This window comes from Haplochromis burtoni, unplaced genomic scaffold (genome assembly GCF_018398535.1).
Source record: "Haplochromis burtoni strain Fernald_Lab_line unplaced genomic scaffold, NCSU_Asbu1 Contig_196, whole genome shotgun sequence".
Classification (NCBI taxonomy): domain Eukaryota; kingdom Metazoa; phylum Chordata; class Actinopteri; order Cichliformes; family Cichlidae; genus Haplochromis; species Haplochromis burtoni.
Window position 1 is genome coordinate 1,103,015 of NW_024582557.1, and position 23,509 is coordinate 1,126,523.

Here is a 23,509-nt window from a genome sequence, read left to right on the forward strand (position 1 = left end):
CCTGTTAAAGGTTATTAAACACAGAAAGATAAAAGAAATTCTCTTACATTTACCAATATGTAGTAATTTAAACTAATCCGTGATCATGTGGTTAAAAATTATTTTTTTAACTTCTGGCTGCGTCGGAACTGAAGCTAATTTTAGCTCTACACTTCAGTAACTCCATTTAACTTTAACGACAAAGAGACAAAACTCTTTTTAATTTTGTAGCCCTAAAAGGCTACTGTTAAACAGATTACATTTTCAAAAACACAAATACGAATCTATGCTAAACAAGTTATGCTAGAACATGACTTTACTTGTTTATCTTAGCCTACATCTTACACAGGGCTAGCTAGCTCTACAGCAAAGGGGCTGTTAGTTTATTTCTGTCTGGTGCCTGGTACAAGGACACTACATGCAGACATTGAGTACATAAAGGACCTTTTCACAAGGTTCACATTTATAACAAGACTAGTGGAACACCAGCACACAGAGTAACTATTAGTTAGCTTTTAACTGTAGCTGATAAAACCTGCCAGCATCAGATATTTTATCTGGCAAACTCGACTATAATCAATAAGTCTGCCTTTATTTACATCTCTATAAAATCCAAGTAAAACCAATTAATCTAAAATGCAATAGATTAAATACTGCCTGCCAGAATTCTCAAGTGTTTGTATCATGTTTCCCTTTCTTCCATTGAGAGTGTGAGTTGGTAGCGCATGTTTGTATGTAGGACAATACTTGCACAGATCTACTGTGCCCCGAATTTACAATGATTTACATGCCTGGATGCTCCTTAGCTGCCAGCAACCACATCTTGGCGCTGACCTGGTCTCAGTCTCGAGCTAAAAAAGGAAGCAGCGAATTGCTGCCACACCAATGTGTTTAAAACCTGGCCTGACAGCACACTCTCATCCTAAACCTCCACATGATGAATGTCACAGCAGCTGGTGTGGGTCCAGGCTGGCGCTCCACCCTTTGCTCCACAGAATGCTGCACACTTTTGTTGGTTTCCAGTGAAAATAAAATTTAATGTAGCATGAGAATACAATCAGTGTGATTGTTGGGTTCTGTTAATTATTATTAGATGAGATGAGGAAAAGAGAGGTGAACTCTAAGAGTCATGAGTGATCTTTAAAGGCCCAAAAACCTTTTTAGAAAATCCATGTATCCTTACGTTATCACTTAGCTGAATGACATTACTTAAGCTTGCTGTTACAGTACATGTCTCAAAGGGTCAAACTGCTATCTAACTGCTATTTATGACTAGCTACTAACTACCTAAGGACCCAACTCTCATCACCAGCTATGATCCTCTGGACTAAAATTCAGGTAAGTTTGTGAGAGGAGTTTGCTCTCTACGCAAATTTCTTGATGCATTTTGAAATGACAGAGCCCACAGGACAAGTGGCAAGAATGGGACTCCCAGGAAGTGATAGAAAAACAGCAGCTCTGAAATATGAGACTGGTCATATTTAACTCAAGCAATGCTTTTGTAGCACTGGTTACAAGCTGCTAAACAGTGAAAAATATGACTTCCTTCCAGCTGTGTATATTTATTTATGGCTTGTATTATTTTTAACACAGTCAGATACATAGCAGCCAGTCCAAATGCCTTGGAATGGTTAGTAGTGAAGTGACATAACCCAGCTTGGACATGACAAGGTTAGAGTGTAAACAGTTGTGTGTGCTCAGGCTTGGGGACATAGTTGGCTATGCAAAGCCAAAGAAGGTCAAGCCTGGGATTAACTGGGGTCAAACTGCCCCCATCACAAACACACTACACGCACACACGTACATGTGTGCTCAGTGTGGGGTTGTCCTCCCTCAGGGCCAAGCTGAAAACAATACAATATGACACACAGGAAAACGTTCAGATACACACACTTGTTAACGTGCATGGCAGTTTATTGGGTAGCTGCTCATTTTGACAACCCGGACTGCCGGCTACAGCCTGCTGCATGCACAGCACATAAAACATTAGAGAATGTCGCAGGACGTGCCACGTTTCTGCAGGCGCAGCCAGACCACACCTCTCAAATGTTGCCTTTGCAAAGCTTGTTCTCAAGCCGTTTGGTGTGTAACACATGAGGTTTTAGCGCTTCACTAAGCATTATAAAAAAACCCTGATAAACGAGCAGTGCTTCTCCAAATCAGGAGGTTACATCAGAGTCGCCTCACCTGTGATCAGTGAGCACACGGTGTTAAAGAAGCGAAACGTTTGTAGACTCTCAGACTGACACAGTGCAAGTGAGGATCACAGATGGAAACCGAACAACTGTCTGCACTTCTTAAATTCATTTCCCATAATATATTGGTCAGATGGGAGCGTTCAAACATACACACTGCAAGTGCAGCACCAATACAATGAAATGCATGATGTGAAATAAATTTTGTTAGTAAGGTGGGGATTTTTATGTGCCTAATGCTAGAGCTGGGCGATAGAACGATAACAATATGTATCGCGATATAACTTTTACTCGATAGAGAAATTAAGCTATCGCGATAGACCTCGCCGCTCTTGTCCTCTTAAAAAAAAAAAAAAAAAAAAAAGTCAGCCAATCCAAATTAAGTAGCGCAGAGCCGAACCAATCACAGCCGCAGCGTCACGTCGCGTGACTTGTTACGTACAGCACAAGTGCCAAGCCGCACGTGTGTTTGTTTGGGAAGCAGCCAGCGGGTAATGGAGGAAATGAGTGTGCCGACTAGAAAAATCAACCGAGCGTGACCGAAGAGAAAACAGATGATGGTTCCAACGCCGGAGAGATTGTCGAACGGAAGAGCCATAGAAGTTCCGTAGTGTGAAGGTATTTCGGCTATTTCAAGTCTGACAAAAAACAGAGTAGCGTGCACTGTAAATTGTGCCGAAAGCAAGTCTGGAAATACAATAAACTGGTGCATGCGTCACACTGTGCGCCACGTTATTGTTTCGGTGAAATGAATTTCTACAATACTGTTACTGTTAATTCTACTCTCTGCAGTGTTTAAATGCTTACATATACACACAGTTACTGTCCGTCCACACATACGACTCGGTTCTGCTTCTATGCCCCAGCTTTGTTTACTTTTTCCCACCGAGGCTTCTAGACTTCTGATTGGCCAACATTTCTGCACGGTTAGGAATCTAGCGCCACCTGCTGCTTTGGCATGTTCATAGCAGCGTTTTCCTTCATTTCTGCCTTTATGTGTGGACGGGATTATTTTTTAAAACGAAAACGGAAAATCTCCGTTTTCAAAAATACCCGTGTACGTGTGGACGTAGCCTCAGTCTCTGACTGGAAGCGCTAATTCGTCATTCGGCTTTTGTCAGACTAAAGTAACTGTTAAAACTGTTTGAAAAGCTAGCTATACAACAAGGAGAGATTGAGAATTTCCTTTTAGTTCTCAGTTTATTTGATATTGACAAAAGTTAGTCAGTTTTGTCTGTTCTTCTGTAAAACAAACTAAGATTTATTTTTAGAATTAATATTTTGTTTCTAAGTGGAATTGACAATTTAGTCTGTTTCGTTTGTTCTATTTTGAAACTTAAACGCTTTAGCGGCTGCCTTTTGTGTAGTTTGCAATATTTGCCTTTATTTATCTGAAAAAGTCTCATGTTCCTTAAGTACATCTACCCTGTTGAACTTATTATGGGAAATAAATATTTAAATAAAAACAAGCTGCTGATTATTTCACATTTTACTTGTGAGCAACGGCACATTTAAATCTTACAAATATAGTTATTTGGCTTATATCGTGATAGATATCGTTATCGCCTGAAATGAAAAAAACATATCGTGATATGAAAAAATCTCATATCGCCCAGCTCTACCTAATGCTAAAGACCCACACAGTGTAGTGGGTGCCCTGGAGACTGGAATAGAATAAAAAATAATATAACGTTAACACAATGTCCTCCAGGGATCCCACTCTGGGTTGTCCATAGGGATCTAGTTTTTGGGGTTTTTTAAGTAATTGCTTCACATGTTACTTAGTATAGCTACGGTCCAGCAGTAAACTCTTTACAAGTGAGAAAGCACTAAATGAAGGTTTATGTTCATTCCAAATATTCTAACCGATGGTAATCCAAAATCAGTGGATGAATGTGAGCAAAGAAAGTAAAAGAATATAGGAATAAGTTGTAATCTTCATGTGGTAGTCTTTAGAGGTCTTTATGGACTTTCCAGCTGATTTTAAATATGCAAAACATAATGATAACAACAGCAGGCTAATAAAATACATGCGCTAACTCAAAGCTTTTGTATTAAAGGAAAAATCACTGGTCCTTAAGTTGGCAGGCCGTCAGGCTTATAATACACACTTTTATTGTGAAAGGCAATTTTTAAAAAGCTGGATTTTTTTAAATAATTGAAAATGAATGATCATCTTATTTTATTTATTTGATCTTAACTTACATCTTACTTACTAAAATGTTGTATTATTTTGCATGACTATAAATTTCCATCCTTTATATTATATTGTCTTCCTGGTTGATGATAGTTCACAGCAAAAAAACACATTAAAACAGAGATTTTGGTTTTAAAATCTAAATCAAAAATGTTGTCGCTTGAAGAACAAGGCTAATGTACCGCTCTGACTTAAGATGCCATAAACAAAGGGTAGGGTGGATCATTTCCTCATCTTCTGTCAAAATAAATATCTCGTGTAATTGTATGGACGGATAAACAAATAAATGACCAGACAGATATCAATATATGCCACAGTTTCTTCATGAACAGAAGGTAATGATGGATATTCTCTCACCTCTCTCGCTGACACTTTCAATCTCGGCATCCTCACAGCTGCTGTACTCAGGCGTGGTCCCGCCCTCCTCCTCTGAACTACTGACGCTCGTTTGTCTCTTCCCTCCGGCCCCCTGCCCTCGTTTTGACTTGTAGGGCCGCGGCGGTGGCGGACGCAGAGATTCCGATTGGTCAGAGCTTAGCGAATCGTTGCGCAGCATGCTCTCAGCTTTGTCCCGTTTGGTCCGTTTCACTGAGGGTCCCTGGCCCGGGGCTGAGCCAGGACCTGAATCAGGAGGTTCTCTGAGTTCAGGGGGAGGGGCTTGCTGTGAAAGAGCATGTTCATGCAGCCCGCCTACCCCACCCGCCGTCCTCTGTCCAGGTCGGGCACCGTCCCCGACCTCACCTCCCCCTACGCCTGTGCCTCGACCTTGCCCGGGCACAGGATGGCCCCTGCCTCCAGGAGGGACGGGCCCTGCTTGTCGAGGGGGCGCACCGGTGTGGTCCATGTGATGGTAATCCCCCTCTTCTGTCCGTCTTACTCCAACACCTCCCACAGGATCGTGCTCCAGAGAACGTCCCTTTGTCAGGCGCCGACTTTCCCTGCGTTCCCTAGACTCCCCCCTGAGGTCCCGGTCCATGGAGACTTGGGTCTTCAGCCTGGGCTGGCCTTGCCGCCGCTCTCCCCGACCAGCTCCTCCACCCCGTCCATTCCTCCTGAGGAGGGAAAGTATACAGATGAGGGGTGATGTCAGACAAGATACTGGTTTGGTTAGAGAACTGTTCAGCAGGAAGCTTACAACGGCAACGTGTGAGTGACAATGTTACACAGGTTAATGCAAACTGAATCATCTCATTGTTTTAGCCTTCAGTGCCAATAATAATTAACCTGTAAATCAGTATCTGTCACTCGGGGTGTCACAGGGCATTACATCATCACTTAACAAGTCGGCGATAGGGTGTTTTGTCAGACAATCTGAAATTCCGAAGTTTTCTGTTCCCATTGAGTTAACAATAAATCATCACATGTGCGCTTAAGAAGGCTCTTCAATGAGTAGCTATATGATTCGTTTGGCGGAAAGTGAGTCACAAACCGAGCATCACAGACAGCTGTGACAGCACGTGGAGGGTGGAAGACTTTGGTTAATGTATGTGGCTGCTTTTAGCTTCTGCTTATACAATGTATCCACTTAAGCCATGTGTGACAAATGCCACTGGTGTGATTTGCATCTGTTACCATTTCATTGTTAACATTAGTGTCCACTAATAGAATGTCACAAGTGAAAACTCGTTCTACTATTAAGTGTGCTGGAAGTAGCCTCATTCTTCCATTACAATGAATGGCATAGGAAACAATGCTAAGAGGCATAATCCATCATTGTATAATGGAAGCAAATGAGGAATGTGGGAGATGGTGCTCAATAACACAAGCATTAGGACTGCTTTCTTTCTGTTGGCTGAGACAACACAAGATAAAATGGGCACTTTTTAACAATTTTACACATTTCACTTGCTCTTGAGGAGGTTTATGAAGTTTAATTATCTGGTGAATCCAGGAATTGATGGCTACCAGTACATTGTGGTTCTTTTGAAAAACGTGGCTCTTGAAGAGGAGCATCTCAAGAAAAGCAGTATTAATCAGTGAACCCCACAAATCCCAAATTATGGAACTAGCAGAGGTCAGAACTAATAGAGTAAAAAATCAAGATATCTTTGGCTCTGTCTTTTAAAAAATGTATTGTATGTATGTATTGCTAGTTCTCCAGCTATACATAAAGGGAGTGCTGAAATGCCATTAGTGCAATAAACACAAAGCAAACATTTGGACATTGAATAACCATTGGCTGGTCGTCCTTTCCACACATCTGATGTGGGATTTATGGTTGTGTGATGATGTCTGTTTGCAGACATGCGCTTATGTGCAGTGCTCTTGGAAGCCAGGAGTGTGATGGTGATGACAATATAAATAGGTCAGAGACTGACTGGTGGAGAACGGAAAAGGATCAACAGCAGAGTTCACCATGAAGAAGAAGAAAACAAATGAGAAAGTTATAAGAAATATAGAGAATGACTGCCATGGACACTTTAGATAATAAATAACATTTGGCTTCACCTCATCTATGCATTCTCCTCCACTTATCCTTATCAGGGTTGTGGGGTGGCTGGAGCCTATCCTAGCTGGCTTCACCTCATTACAAAGCTTCTTTGCATAATATGACTCCCGTCTTCTCCACTCCACTCTGCCCCCTAGTGACAACTCTAAGATCTAGTTGAGGATCTGCAAAGCTCCATGAAGGAGTAATACGTTATGTAACATTAACATGTCTCTGCTAAATTTCAGACAGGAACGCACATGTAGCTATATGAACATGTTATTTTTAAATTGATTTTTTTTTCAGTACAGGTATCTGATCACATGTCTTCTTAACCAAAAAGGCTGTAAATCAATTGGGTTTTATATTTTTTAAAGAAAACAAAAAGACATGTTTTTGCTGTTTATTGCAATGATATGAGAAATATTCCTGGTGTTAGAGGAGGATTTGAGTGGACCCACTGCTGTTCATGTAAACAATGTCAACATCTGTCTTTTTACAGTGTAGTTTTTATTGTTCTGTCAGCACCAGCTCTGGCTTGGGAGATGATGTCCCAGTAAATATTGTCAGTAAACATTGGGAAAGGATAAACACCAACAGTATATTTTTACTTGCTTTACGTGTTTGTTTGTTTTTCTTTTTTTATTATTCCTCATAACAACCTAATGCAGCGATGTTAGTGGTCATTGTCTTTGGAAGTGATATGATCTGAAAGAGAGTACCATCACTCCAGAGTAACTCCAGCGCGTGCAGCACCTTCTCATTTTTCAAATTAAGGTGGATCCCTCCATTACTGAGTCACAGTATCAGAGGGTGACAAATTAAGGGTGAATCATATGCTGTTGCCTTCACAGTACTCAGGCCTTAGATGGATTGATCACATTCTGTGTGGGAGTTTTTTGAGTATTGAGCTCTTGTCACCTCATTATGTAAATGTACCAGCAATTTTACACATTGATCTTCATCTCTGTATCTGCATGCTACCATAAAATCCACAGGGTACCTGCACAGATATTAAATGCACATGTTGCTGCAAACACAGGAAATGTATAAAATTGAGGACAGAGATGTACATAGACTCATCATGGGCATGGACACTTAATGGGAATATTGGACTTTTAATTATGTTTCATTAACTGTTCTTTTTCAGGGGTAGAAAAAAAATCGTACAGCATCCTTACATCCTTAATTACTTTATAAAACAAGAACTGGGTGCACATTATTATTATTATTATTATTATTATTATTATTATTATTATTATTATTTTCTCTAATCCACAAAAGATCTAAATTATACACACAGTCTCAATTACATGATTCATGCATAAAAAATTATTGATTACAACTGGTAGTTTCTCTTTCCAGCATGACGAGTATTTGTTTTGGTATTTGGAGTATTTGGACTGACCAATACACAAATGGAAAGTGTGCTGCCACATGAACAAGTCAAATGCCTGAAAAGTTTTATGGTCAGACAAATTCAAGCTACTAACCACAATGACAAGAGGTATGTTTGGAGGAGTAAGTAAGCGAGCCTTTCAGAGCTAAAATAAAACTGTACCAGCAGCCAAGCATGGTGATGGTAGTGCTGTGCTCTGGGCTAGCAATAGTAGTACACTGTAAAAGTTAATAATGGAATAATGAAGAAAAAGAACTACCTCCAAATTCTTCAACTTCCCCACAGATCAACAGCTGGATGGATGAAACACAATTGGGTGTTCCAACAAGACAATGATCCCAAACACACATCAAAAGTGGTTTTGTAATGGTTAAACAGGGTCATATTAAGCGTGTGGAATTCCCACCACCCCAATCTGAATGTGGACTACATTTCAAAGCTGGGTTCATCCCAGGAAACCAACCAATTTGAGTAAAAAATATCAATTCTGCCAAGATGAGTGGTCAAATATGCAGAATTAAGTCAGAAGCTTATTGATGGCTACCAAAAGTATGTGGTTGAGGGACAACATGCATATAATTAAACCTGTAAGTCTACTTTGACCCCATGTTCATTTGAGAAAATCCAAAATAAATGCAAAGTTGTGCAGCCAATTCTTATTTTTTAAAGAGATTAAATCAATCATTTGGAAAAACAACTTGTGACCACAACAGCATTAAAAAAAAAAAACTTTGTCAGCAAATTACTCTCCTTTATATTTTAACATTGAACATTTCACACTTTTTCAGTGATGTTCGTCACACCCATGAGGTAAAAGAATAAAATATGCCTTTTGTTTGCCCATGTCTGCATATGCATTTTGCCACAGAAACACGGGTTCTACTTTATAGCTCCGCCTTACGTGTCTCGTGGTGGTTCACTGAGCGACCGAGCATCAGTGCCAGGCGCGGTCCCAGGTGCGCTCGGTCGGTTGGGGTCGTAGATTGCAGTGGTGGACCCCGGTGGTGCTTGGGAGCGAGATCTGAGCTTCTTATCCCCGGGAGCTTGGCACACTGATGGCTCGCTGACGGCTGAACCGAGGCCAGCGGGCTTCCCGGGGGGCCCGGTGAACCACTCCCCTGGCTTGGTCAGAATCTCCTGCTGCTTTCGGCAGTTATTGCACACCCAGATCACCTAAGATAGAAGGAGCACGGGTGGGGATTACAATAACAGCCATACGACACATGCATCTTTATCAGCTAATCTGCCAACAAGCTGTCATCACAGAGGTTCTGCACAAACAGATCAGATAATATATGACATATACTTGCATAACACGACAGTGAAGTAGTGATGAGGAGCTGAACGCTTTTCACATTAGTATCACAATAAGGTGTCGAAGAGAAAGGAAATATTCTTTACTGCAGTTAGTAGAAATCATCTCAGCCAAGTATTTTGCCAAGCACTAATCTGAGGCACGGCTGTGACTGTCAAACAGGAAACGGAACAATGCACTTCCTAAAGAGCTGCTCTGCTGCCCAGAAAAAGGTTTTTATGGAAGCTTTTTAAGATCAACATCAAGGCAGTTATAGCAGGGAGCAGCTTTGCTTCCACTGTGGGCCGCTCTTGGCCTCCAAATGAGGAACACAAAGCCAACTGGATAATGAAAGGACACTCAAGTCGCTGCCAAACTGATATCTCCTGTCTTCTTTCCTTCTATTTGTCCCATCACACATATGCACACTGACTATACATTGGCTGTGCTGATGCACTACGGCAAAGAGTGAGTCCAAATGCAGACACGTGACACACGCATCAGACCCACACAGCTGAGTGAATTGCATAACCACTTCGGGATGTAGTGATTACTTGATGTTAACCCTTTTTGACAGTGACAGCTAATTCAGTTTCAAGCGACCAACAGACTTTGTACCACGTACAGTATGTGGCACACTCAGACTTGGCTCCAAACAAAGCATCAAAGAAGCCTTTGACGCCAGTTTCCACTACTCAGCTGCTTTTAGATACTGCATTCATTCTATGAACAGACTGTAATCACTACGTTAAAGAAATGGCATCAAGTATAAGATGACACTTTTCCCCTCTCCGGTCCTCTTGTGCTGTGCAGCTAATGCCTTAAACCTGCATTTCTTTCTAATGGCCATCAGGCGGCGACTCTGGTTTCAAAAAGAAGCATGACTAGAAGCTTTCAGCTACCTTGGACTGTAACCTCAGTAAACACCTTATGGTCTTGCTCTAGTTTAAAGTCTTGTTGACGACAACATAATGTTCATTTTGTGCACCGTGGTCCCCATTAAAGCTGAAAAGCTTTAGGACAGGCCTACTGAGTGACTGACTAGTCACTTCTATAGACTGTATATTAAAGATGGATGCAACCCACCACCATGCTAGCGTTTCCTATTTATCATGTTTTTGACTATATATGCTGGGTTTATAGTTGTTTTTTTAAATTGTCTTTAATGATCATTTCTTCTGTGTAGCTATTTTATATGTTTATATGTTTTTCTGCATTTGTTGTGGACAGCAAAGAAAAAATATCTTACAGGGCAACATGTTTTCCACTGTGCATATAGCAAAAAACTTGAAAACCTATTCAGTGTCTGTTCTGGACTTGGCCTTTCTGTTGCTCTCCCCAACTTCAGCTTTCCATGTATCCACTATCTTCAACCGTCTTCTTTTGACTATATTTCTAAGAATTCAAAGAATTTAAACTTCAGACCAGGATAATCAATATTTAGCTATTGATCCAAAGAAGCTAGATGAGGGATTGTGAAGATGAGTCAACCTATGGTGTTGAAGTATTCAATTCAGTTCTATTTTGTTCTGTGTTTACTATAGCAACACGCCAGCAGTCTTCACTCATAACACTTTGGAGGTATTTCATACCTGCTACTGTAGCTTTTCTTTCTACATCTGTAGAGCTTGCAAAGCTTGCAGTCGTTTTTTGTGGTCAAGTGAAAAGCTCAGGAGTACACAATTCTTTTTCATGCTGGCTTCTCTTTCATTTTGGTCTAATACTTAGATTTAGATTTTGCGTTATTAAGGTAACATAAGGTGTCATCAGTGACTCTTGTCAGCTCCACTCCACGAGCTCAGACGAGGAGGTGTTCACACAGTGAGAACAGGGAAAGCACCCTGTCTGTAAATGACAGCAGTAAACAGTAAAGTCTCTCACACTAAGACCTTTTCAAATAAATTAGGTGAAAAAGATTAACACTTGATTTATTTCGATCCAGTTGGCATTTATTATTTTATAAATGAATACCAGAGCGATACACATTTATACCTGGACATATTCATTTTACCTTAGAAAGTTGCAAAAACAGTATAACAGTGTAACTAAAGCCTGATGTTGCTTAACACATAATTACTTAACAGTGCTATAGGACTGACACTTGGTATCTGCATGGTATTTTGGTATCAGCATCAAAATTGGAAAAAGTTTTTGTACATTTTTGTACATCTGACTCATCACCTCATCACCCTACTGATACCAAGTGTCAGTAGGGTGGCTGTGGCTGTAGCTCAGGTGGTAGAGCAGGTCATCTACTGATCGGAAGGTTGGTGGTTCGATTCCTGGCTTCCCCTAGTCTGCATGCCAAATATCCTTGGGCAAGATACTAACCCGAAATTGCTCTCTGATGCATTCATCGGAGTGTGAATGTCAGTTAGAAAGCACCTAGGAAAAATGTGCTGGTGTGAATGCACCAAGTTGTGTAAAGTGCTTTGAGTGCTCAGAAGAGTAGAAAAGCGCTATATAAGAACCAGTCCATTTACCATTTACTCACCTTTCTTGCTTTCACTGCTAAATGTGGAGAGATCAGAATTTTCTGATACCTTGAATAGTTTTTCTTTCATTTCTTTTTTCTTAAAAAATAAAATGAAAAAGAAGCAAGCTGAGAAAAGGCAAATGTAATATCTTTGGAGCTTCAGCTTTAGCCTAAATAGATTTGTCAAAAATTGAGCACAGCACCAGCTGGTAACATCCATCCACCCATTCATTTTCTTAACTGCTTATCCAGTTAAGAGCTGCGGTGGTGTGGGCTGGAGCTTATCCCAGCTGTCGCTGGACAGGTCGCCAGGGCATCACAGCAGCTTGTTACAGTAAACTTTACTCAAAAGATCACTAACAAAACTAACAGAGGGCTCTGTTCTTCTGCTGTGCTACATGGCGGCTGCTCTTAAAAACAACAGTTTCTCTGTGCACATTCTCCACCACCATCAGCTCATATTGATAAGAGGTGTGGGCTACAGCCCAGAATAGAAAGGCAGAGAGAAGCAAGGACGGCTCGCAGTGTGAATGTAGCCTTACTCAAAGTGATATGAGAGCCAGAATGAGGAAGAAGGAGATGACAGAGGAAGTGAGGCTGGGCGGGAAATAAAGAGACAGTGAGTGGATGGAGGAGGAGGAGGAGGGTGAGTGGAGGTTAGAGCCGGTCCCACTCCTCCAGCCACCAGGGTTCTCATTACTCCTGAGCACTCCCCAATGACTCTTTAAAGAGAGCTAAAATAAAACACTCTGGCATCACCCCGCTTTCCCAACTCTTCTTCTTACCATCTCTCTCGCTCCTCTTACTCCTCCCTCCCTCCCGATCCCTCTCCCCACCACTTTCCCTTCCATTCCTCCCTCCTCCAGATTGCTTTTGATTAAAGCTACAAAAGCCGAGGAGAAAACAGCTTTACACCAACGCAGCTATATTTATCCTGCCAAACACCCCAGCACCACCGGGGAGAGAGGGAGACTGTGTGCGCACACAAACACACACATATACACAGAGCAAAGAAAGCAAAACACTGCCTCATGTGGGACATTATAGCTTCGGTGAAAACATTCACCAATCTGTGATTTTTCTGCAGCCAGACCGCCAAGGTGGATGGCTGCCAGATCAACACTGCAATGCTAGCCTATTCGTCCGTACATTGACAGGTGGGCCGACATGCCTCGCAGTCACACAGGGAAGTTCAGTGCTTTCCTAACAAATATTACTGGAACATCTTTATTTAATTTCTTCACTTGGTCAAAAAATCTTTTGATGTTAAAAAGGTGAAAAGAGAAATTTAATTTCAATCTTCAAAAATTAGTGAAAAAAACCCACAAAACACTTGAGTCACATTTGCCAGCAAAGCTATCATTTATGCTAATGTGCTAACATCTCTTTAAATGGGACCAATTAAACTTTTACTTATTATCTGGAATGTAATGTTGTACTTCTAAAATCAGACATAAGTGATTCTAAGAAACACAGTGTCTGCTTGGCCTCCAGTGAGAACATTAGACTCCCCTTTGACCAGGATCTGTCCTTCAGCGTCCACATTAACAAATGTTTCTGATGTCTTTTTTCTTCTGCACAGTATTGCTAAACATCCTGTCCCAGAATGATGCAGCAGGAAAACAAATTTGAGCATTTGTTATTTCTAAACCACACTTTTGCAATTCCTTTTTATCAAGTTTCTCTAAAAGCTCCTAGATAATCCTTTAGTAAGGATGTCAAACTTGTTTTTCATTGTTGGCCACATTGAGACCTCTTTACTTTTTGTTTATCTGCGGTCCCATTGTAAAAAAAACACTGGAATTTCTATAGTAGTAGTAAAAAAAAAAAAAACTATCAGCAGGCCTACTTGTGGTTCCTAAAAGTAGAATGGGATGCAAAGCTTCCAGCTTTCAGCCCCTCCTCTGTGGAGACAGCCACCCACGCTTCTTTTAAGGCTTAAAATTTTCCTTTCTGATAAATCTTAGAATTAGGACTGGATCAGACCAAACCATCCTTTAGTTATTCTGCTATAGGTTATGTGCAAACCCAAGTTTTGTTTCCTCTGTCATAGACTACAAATTTTAAAAACAACTTGCCTTTTAATTGGGAAATTGTTTTTGAGGCAAAAACGCTGTTGAGATATTTCTCTCATCAGCTGTGTTTGGTACTGAAGATCACACTGATACATTTTGCAGATTACCTTTGCTGATTTAGTCATTCACAGGGTGTGCTTTATACTTACAATACACAATTCACAGAGAAACTTTTTTTTACACTTTAGAAAGTACGCAAAGAAAGCTTGATCAGAACAACACCATTAATACCTTTTGACTTGCTTCCCATGAAAATAAATAATATGGACAAGATGTGGACAATTGTCATTTTAGTCACATGACACTGTGGAAGTGTGAGGCAGGGAAGAGAGAGGAAAGTAGAACAGAAAGTAGAACACTGGTGAAAATCAATTTCCGAATCCCGGTTTCATGTTCCAACTTTAAGTTTAACACAGACTTCTAAATGAGCATTGTTCATGATGAACGTAAAGGCCTTTAGACAAAAAGGATAATGCAACATTTAACAACATTCTGACAGAGACGCCTGCCACATATTTTGCTGTGAATGCAAATTACATTTGTCTTGATTTTACAGTGTTTCATTTGATACAACAGGCTCCAACACCACCAACTACAGCTGATGACGGGGTGCAAGGTAGAGGGCTGTTGTAATGAGGACCTGCAGCCACGAACAAAAACAAGCAGTTGTGGTCAGAGTCCATCTATGGGGTAAGACATGTTTGTGATACGTTATCTGGCACGAAGTACTTCAAAAACAGTATTGTTCAGTGTATGTGTTCCACTTTTCAAGTCCTTTTGAAGTCCTCCCCCACCTACTACCGTGAACAGAATCCAAATCTGTGGGAAACCTCCAAAGATACATAAAAGGTACCACAACTGATTACTTGAACAATTTTAGACTCTTTCTCTGAGCGATCCCTTTTTTAAATACAGCCAAATTGTCAGCACAGATGCTGCTTTTAACATATACCAACAGTTAAAAACATTTCAGTGGCGCAGCCTCTTGGTAAAAGCTTGCATGTGTTAGTGGCAATTTTAGGTGTAGTGCATGAAACAACAACATAACGCATTACTGTTGTCACTTGAGTAATCACGTCACAGTTTCAGTTTTGTTGTAGCTAGTGTTACGAAAGTTCTTAAATGGTCTGCATGACTGGCAGATAGGAAAAAAAAACATCACACATGCCGTTTTCTTCCTACTTATATATTTTAGGTGATTACAGTTTGTGTGCAGGGAAGAAGAAACTTGTGACATACTCTGCAGTTTTTTAAGGGTGTGGAGATATGGACACTTAAATTTTGTCTGCACTAAACCATAAGAGTGTGATGGTGAAGTGCAAACTGCATCAAGGACAGGAACAACTGCATAATACTGCTAACAAAACATCAAGCGGATCTACATGTGGCCCCCTAAAATAATCTCTTGCCACCCCCAGTGCCACCCTAGTGTTGCATATGACAATGCTTATTTAAAAAAAGCTACCTATAAGCTAGCATTAACACTTTGAGACTAGTTAGACGTAACACATAATTTGTAGATTACAGTAGCTGCACCGCATATTCCCAACAGCCTAGTACCACTTGGTAGGCTCAGTGGTTACAGGAAGGTATCTTGACATGCATCTCCTTGGCCTGAATCCCTTGATATGTATCTTCTAGGCCAGTACCGCATTGTTACATATCTTCTTGCTCTGTATCTTCTTCGGCAGCAGCAGCAGCAGTATGCCTGTATCCTAAATAAACAAGCTCCCTAGATGCATTATATCCTCTCCAAGGTTTTGACGCAGTAGCTCTGCGGACTCTGAGCTCTGTTGGGGTGACAGACCTGGTCCTTGGGAGTCTGGTGGTGCAGCAACACTGACACTTCTTGAAATGGAAGCGAAGCACTTGATGGTGGAAGCAGTTCCAAAGGGAAGGGGGGAGGAGCAGAAAGCCACCAGGCATCATCCTCTGACATCACAGCACCCTGTTTCTCTAGAGTCAAACTACGCAAACAGAAAGACAAGGTTTGAATGGCTGGACTCAAACTAGCTGTGTACGGCTACTTCCATATCTCCTGAATTATTAGCCTCCCCAGAACCTGGACCTCAACATTAAAGAAGCACTGTGGGATCATTTTGACAGAACAAAAGGCAGCAAACATCCAAATAAGTGCTTTTGCTATCCTCCAAGCAACTTGGAAACTATTCCTGAAGACCACTTAAAGAAAATACAAGAACACTATTCAAGCTGTGTTAAAGAATAAAGGCAGCCATAGCAAATATTGACTTTCAAGCTCAAATTATACCAAACTATACAAACTCAGTTTCTGTCATATATACTGTACTTTACTGTAGGTCTTTTGTAGCTTTTGTATTTGTTTTTTGTCCTGTAGATTTGACTGAGCTACAAAAGAGACCCCTCAACCCAAAAAATAGCTTCTCTTCTTCATTCACATTTTTTTTCTCTAATAAGACCTTATATATCATGAAGAGTGGCAAACACAACTCACTTTATAAAGCTTTACAGATCAAATACTTCTGGTTACTCTAACATTTAGCTGTTTAGTATATAGTTGAATTTTCTTGTTAGCAAGAAATTTAATGTTCACCTTCTAGCTAGCTAGCCTTCCACAAGCTAAGTACTGACACAATGTCACCATAAGCCCACGAACCAATGACTGTAAAATGACTGTACTGTACTTTACAGTCATTGCCACAGACCACACATGCCAACTCTCCCGATTTTTCCAGGCGAATCCCGAATTTCAGTGCCCCTCTTGAAAATCTCCTGGAGTCACTCCCAAATTTCTCCCGATTTTCCACACGGACAACAAAATTGAAAAACCATATCCCAGATTGGCCCAGCCAATTCCAGTTTCCATCAATGGCTAATGCAGCTACTTAGTTTTAATTAGAGCTGGGCGATATGAGATTTTTTTCATATCACGATATGTTTTTTTCATTTCAGGCGATAACGATATATATCACGATATAAGCCAAATAACTATATTTGTAAGATTTAAATGTGCCGTTGCTCACAAGTAAAATGTGAAATAATCAGCAGCTTGTTTTGATTTAAATATTTATTTCTCATAATAAGTTCAACAGGGTAGATGTACTTAAGGAACATGAGACTTTTTCAGATAAATAAAGGCAAATATTGCAAACTACACAAAAGGCAGCCGCTAAAGCGTTTAAGTTTCAAAATAGAACAAACGAAACAGACTAAATTGTCAATTCCACTTAGAAACAAAATATTAATTCTAAAAATAAATCTTAGTTTGTTTTACAGAAGAACAGACAAAACTGACTAACTTTTGTCAATATCAAATAAACTGAGAACTAAAAGGAAATTCTCAATCTCTCCTTGTTGTATAGCTGAGCTTTTCAAACAGTTTTAACAGTTACTTTAGTCTGACAAAAGCCGAATGACGAATTAGCGCTTCCAGTCAGAGACTGAGGCTACGTCCACACGTACACGGGTATTTTTGAAAACGGAGATTTTCCGTTTTCGTTTTAAAAAATAATCCCGTCCACACATAAAGGCAGAAATGAAGGAAAACGCTGCTATGAACATGCCAAAGCAGCAGGTGGCGCTAGATTCCTTGGATTGGCTGACCTTTTTTTTTTTTTTTTTTTTTTTTTAAGAGGACAAGAGCGGCGAGGTCTATCGCGATAGCTTAATTTCTCTATCGAGTAAAAGTTATATCGCGATACATATCGTTATCGTTCTATCGCCCAGCTCTAGTTTTAATATTACTCTTATTACTCTTTCTGGTTTGCAAAATAAACTTTTAACATATTTTCAGGTGAGAATGTAGCTGTGTAAACTTCAAATATCTGAGCCGGTGAGAATAGCAAACTCCCGGCACATCGTTTTCAAACCCCTTTCGCTACTCAAGCTAAACATGATATATAAGTCACTGAAATAACTTAAACATGTTATTCTTTGGCTTTTTTCAGTGTATTATTTGTTCGTGAGTAAATCGGTTTGGCTGAGATTAAAGTTATTCGATTAGATTAGATTAAATGAAATGTTATTAATCCCTCGGGAGGGTTCCTCACACAGCTGAATAAACGTCAAACAGAAAACTGATTAAACAGAAGTGTGAGATAGTCAAGAATTTACGCCAGCGTCCAGTTATACTTTAGATAGCAAGGAGCTATGTTTACACATAGCTAACCAGCTAGCTAACCAGCCACCTCGTTAGCTATGTTTACACATAGCTAACCAGCTAGCTAACCAGCTACCTCTACTAATAACTAAAGTTGAGCAGACACTAAACAATGAGCTCATTCCTTATCAGTCACACTGCTACATGTCGGCGTCATCAGAATACTGCAGGTTTGTAGCGTGGAAACCGTAGCATTCCTCCCACGTGGGTTTCATATCGACAACCATCCTGACGTACATGCCCGGCATCGTCCTTGAATTCAGTATAGCCGCTATGTTTTGTTTTTTTGTTTATTATTTCAAGCACATATAGAAATATGCTAATTAGTGTTGTACAAATTCAAAGGATACAATGAACTGCCAGAAGGAACGCAGAAACAATATAACCATATAAAACAGAGATAATGAATGTTGACATCGAAATAGATGTTCACATGACCAAGATGCAAAATGTGTATCTGTGTTAATTTGTATCCCTGTAGTCCTCCTAAAGTATAGCGTTCCATGTCAGCTATTACTGATACTATATATTTAAATAATAACTACAATTCTTTTCCCCTTTTGACTGAATACTGACTGAATTATCTCTTTAGAAGACAGTTGACTGACACAAACACAATTTTCATTATAAAGTAAAACATGTGAAACAGAGTCACGCTGCAAGCAAAACAGATCATTTTCTACGGTGGCCCTGAGAGGCCAAACGGACTGCAACTTCAGAAAGCACTTGCAAAAAGAAAAATGCTGCAAAAAGAAAAACGCTGCAAAAAGAAAAATGCTGCAAAAAGAAAAAATGCTGCAAAAGCACACAAAGCACAACGGAAATAGGAAAAAAGACAACGGAAATAGGAAAAAAGACAACGGAAATGTTTCTGGGGAGACAATAACCGGACGGACCAGTTGCACGAACCAAAACATGCTAACAAGTGCACTGGGACTGGGAGACACTTCAAAGAAGTGGAGCGGCCAAAGAGTAAACTTTCAAAAGTAAGTTCTGAATATTATGTCACTTATTTATGTGCAAATGTTAGCCGTTAGATAGTCGACCTTAATCTTACAGAGAATGTGATGATTTTGTGGATAATTAAAGTCAGTCATATATCCACAAACACAACAGGCTGAAAGTCAGTGATGCTGCTCGGTTTGCAGTCCTGAATATCACGGCACAAGCAGGATTCACTGCACTGTTAATGTTAGCTGTGTTATATTGCTGCCTCTGTTCGGTGGTGTCGAGCCAAACGGACTTTAACGTGTGTTTGAACGAGCTGACGGTTCACTCGTTAAGCTGAAAGAAAGATGCTTTAATCACAGCAGTCACACATGTGTCCACTGCACCATCTGGGAACTCTTCTTGTTTAGCACTCGTAATAACACAAACACTAAATCCTCCTGTTTGTAGCAGTGTGTACACCTGAGACTGTCACCTGTCTGTCTGTCCTGCACTCTCTCTCTGTTTCTTTCTCTCTGATTGTGGAATAAAAGTATGAACATGTGTTTATAAGTTACACTTGTGTTTGAATCCTGCAGCTTATCACACATTTGATTTCCATGTGTGACAACTGCAAGTGTCCAGAGTGAGGACAGACTGAGGGACCCACTGCTGCACATCATCTGTGAGGCTTTGCACCCCTGATGATCCACCAGGACAAACTCAGCAGTGTGTGAGGAAGAGGAGGAGGAAGAGCCAGCAGCAGCTGACAGATGGAGAGAATAGACAGACTGTTCCCTGTTTGTGAAGGACTGCTAGGAAAGTTTAACATAACTGTCTGTCCTGAATCAGTCTTATTAGGTAATGTTCAAATAATTTTATCATTCCAGTGTTTTCAGTGTGGGAGAAAGTACTCAGGGCCTTCAAGTTACACACTATGAAAGGCAGCAACAAGTTAATGTTCAGAAACCTAAAGTATGTATCAGCAGCAGAATGGAGCTAAAAATAAATGTTGGTTTCAGTTCTATGAAGCTTTGAGTATTTTGGATCAGTAGCACTGCTGTGTTTGTTGCATCATATTGCTGTAATTGTTTATATGCTTTATATATTCTGAGGTAAGTTGATCTATAGTGTTACATCATATTCTATAAGGATGTTATGTGTTTGTAGACTTTCTGCCCAGTTTGACCCATTTACAGAAGCTCAGCCTGTTTAAGGCTCTGATATCTATTCTGTATGACTTAAAGCAGTTATGACATGGTCTGATTTTCTCACCCAATAAAGGAATATTTCATATATCAGTCTACTCTTCATTTTATCAGAAACAGTTTTCACAGCTCGTACATTTTCTTTTTACACATATATGTAAGCATTGAGCCAAATTTAGTAATGCCAACATATTAAAAGAACAATATTTGTCTCTTATATATAATACATCTATATATACACTGTCACAGATACTTGTGTTTAAGTGAAGATTTAAGGTGATAGGAAATATAAATAAATGCAACTTGAATCTTTACTGAAGCTCAGTGTTTGGCACAGAGTTCATGTTCACTGCTGTAATAACTAATAATGATTAATATAATATTGGCCATATTATATTTACATTACCAAAGTGAGATGACTTTAGTCTCATGAACAAGATTAGCTAATTGTTATTTACTAGCTAATCTTAAATGACTGTTCAGTACAAAAATGAAGCCCAACAATCATGTTTTACAGTCCCGTGGTCTCAGCCTCAGATACTTATCAAATCACACAAAGCTCATGTAGAAACAAATGTACAAAATATGTTCTCCTTCATTTCTGTCAAACAAAGCTGTATGAAACGTTTCCAGCTGTTAGTATCATGGTTGCTAGGCAACCTGGGCAGCGCGACGGAGGCTAGACCGTCCCATTTCACAAGCCTACAAGCCTCGCACTTCCGGCCTCAGCAGTCTTTGAGTGCGGCCCTTGAGGACCGTTAAGGCTGCGTACTTTAAGGCTGCAGACCCTGAATTGGGAAACAGTCCCTGAATTGGGATACAGCCATACATACATGTTTTGGTTCGTGCAACTGGTCCGTTCGGTTATTGTCTCCCCAGAAACATTTCCGTTGTCTTTTTTCCTATTTCCGTTGTGCTTTGTGTGCTTTTGCAGCATTTTTCTTTTTGCAGCATTTTTCTTTTTGCAGCATTTTTCTTTTTGCAGCATTTTGCAGCATTTTTCTTTTTGCAGCATTTTTCTTTTTGCAAGTGTTTTCTGAAGTTGCAGTCCGTTTGGCCTCTCAGGGCCACCGTAATTTTCATTGTAAACCAAGCCACAGTTGGCATGTTTCTACATCTACATCATTATGTGGGAATGACATGTTTTCAGAGCACAGTATTCAGAATGACCCCCTGACCCCCAAACTCTGGCTCTTGGTAATCACATTATGATTACCAAGAGGATTCAGAATGAAAAGCAATGCATAATGTTGTCTGTGTTATAGTCTGACAATGGTGGCCTGACTTGTAATCTGTATTCAATACTCATCAGGTTATGACATTTCATGACTGACTAAAATTTAGGAAACCTTGTCCTACCCAGCAGGTCTTGATGAAATTAAGAGCCATAATGGATTTTTAGATCTTGCCTGGTATCTAAAATCTACAAAGAAATAAGACGGTTCTTTGCTAAGGTGTTCACCTCTCCACTGTGTTCACCATCCCCTTACTTACTTCCCAAGTTGTCATTTGGAGCAGATCAGGAGCGTGGTTTTATTTGTGCTATGGGAGAACGAACCAAACCCTTCTCTGTGGGTTCAGCACAACATGCAGCACCTCTCATTTCCAGCAAAAACTCAAGCCAAGATCCCAGGAAATCAACAGGTACAAAACCACCAACTGCTGACCAATCAGTTCTCTGGAAAACACCATCAACGTTCCAGGAAGAACCCATGGACACCTCGATACACAGATAGTATGAGAGTATACACAGCTTTGTAGGTTCACAGTCATCCACCTCACGGCAGTCGTAAGTGGTTGAGTTGAAGGCAAGTGTACTTTTTTTAGGTTCTTGAAGACATTTCACCTCTCATCTGAAAGGGTTCCTTAGTTCTAACAACTTATTGTAGAAATGATATTATATATATAATTTATTATATATTATTATGTTCTTTTATATACCTTTCTATAGTTAAATAATCACAGAACAGGTCACCCAATCCTTGTGCTTGACATTATTTCTAATTTACAAGTAAGCCTATTTACCACTTGTTTTTTACTTTTTTCCTTACTTACTTTCAGACTCTTTCACAGTCCCAGAGCGCCCGCTGAAAAACACTGAACTACCACTGAAACTTTCTTCCACACCATATCAAAGTATCAAAGCACCACGTACACAACCGTAACTCAAGTAAGACCTCTCTGTTTCTTAATGGCAGACCAGTAATAGCTTACTAACTTAACGCAGTCAGTGTTTCTGGCCAGTTTTCCAAAAATAGACTTTGTCATAAACTGCATGAATGATAAATGTGTGTGTATGTGTGTGCAAAAAATTAAACCATGGAGTTAAATTTGCTGGTTGGCTTTAAGAAAAACATGCTTTGGGTTAGTTTCTGAGGCTGGACATCTTCTCTGCCGGTGTACTTCCTCTCTTACGAACACTTGACTCCTGTCTGGAGCGGTTTTCATGTTTCACTCCTATGAGATGTTCTCCACATGATGATACTCCATAACAAATGGCTAGTCTTGTGGAGATATGGAGCTGGTGAGGTGTTCTTTTATGAGAGAGTCACTTAATCCCAGAGTAATCCCTGTATTAGATCACACTCTGATGGAGAAACAATCAGAGAAGAAGGAGGAACTGTTGGCAGGGAGACTTACACACACAAAGAAAATATATATAACCGGCTCCTCACAAGAGCAGTGATGCAAACATGCAGATCCAAACGTCTTCTCTTCCCAACACTTTCACACACACACACACACACACGACAGCAACACACACACACCACACACACACACACACACACACACACACACACAAACTGCAACAACAGCAGCAACACATCATGTGACCACAATGAGACCACCACTAACACCACCCCCCCCTTCCCCCTTGAGATGAGTTTGTGAGTGAAGGAATGAGCAAGAGCAGGAGAACAGCCCCTCCACAGATGGAAACTAGGACACCAAACTCCTGTGTGTTTGTTTTGCGTCCTGCTGCATCTGAACGTGTTTGTGCGTGGCCATCTGCGCCTATGTGTTTGCTCCTGTCATCTTTACTCGCGCACATGTGTGTGTCTATATCTATGCGTTTGGATAACAGTAAATAATCCAGTGATGGAACCTTGAAGTTGGAATGCTGATTGTTTGTTTCATGAAGAAAGGAAGCATCCCCCAGGTCACTGGCAGACCTCTTCAGCACAGATTTAGG

The 23,509-nt window shown here is 40.3% G+C and overlaps 1 protein-coding gene across 9 annotated transcripts in view; it reads right to left on the reverse strand.

The window, feature by feature from the left end:
• LOC102298248 (regulating synaptic membrane exocytosis protein 1) overlaps positions 1-23,509 on the reverse strand; it is a 119,807-nt gene that overhangs the window by 41,965 nt on the left and 54,333 nt on the right. For all 9 annotated transcript variants that reach the window (XM_005935291.3, XM_005935290.3, XM_005935293.3 and 6 more), the window contains exons 5-6: positions 9,100-9,371; positions 4,729-5,423 (exon numbers count right to left, since the gene is read on the reverse strand). In XM_005935291.3, the coding sequence (XP_005935353.3) occupies positions 4,729-5,423; positions 9,100-9,371 (967 nt within the window). The remainder of the gene's footprint in view (positions 1-4,728; positions 5,424-9,099; positions 9,372-23,509) is intronic.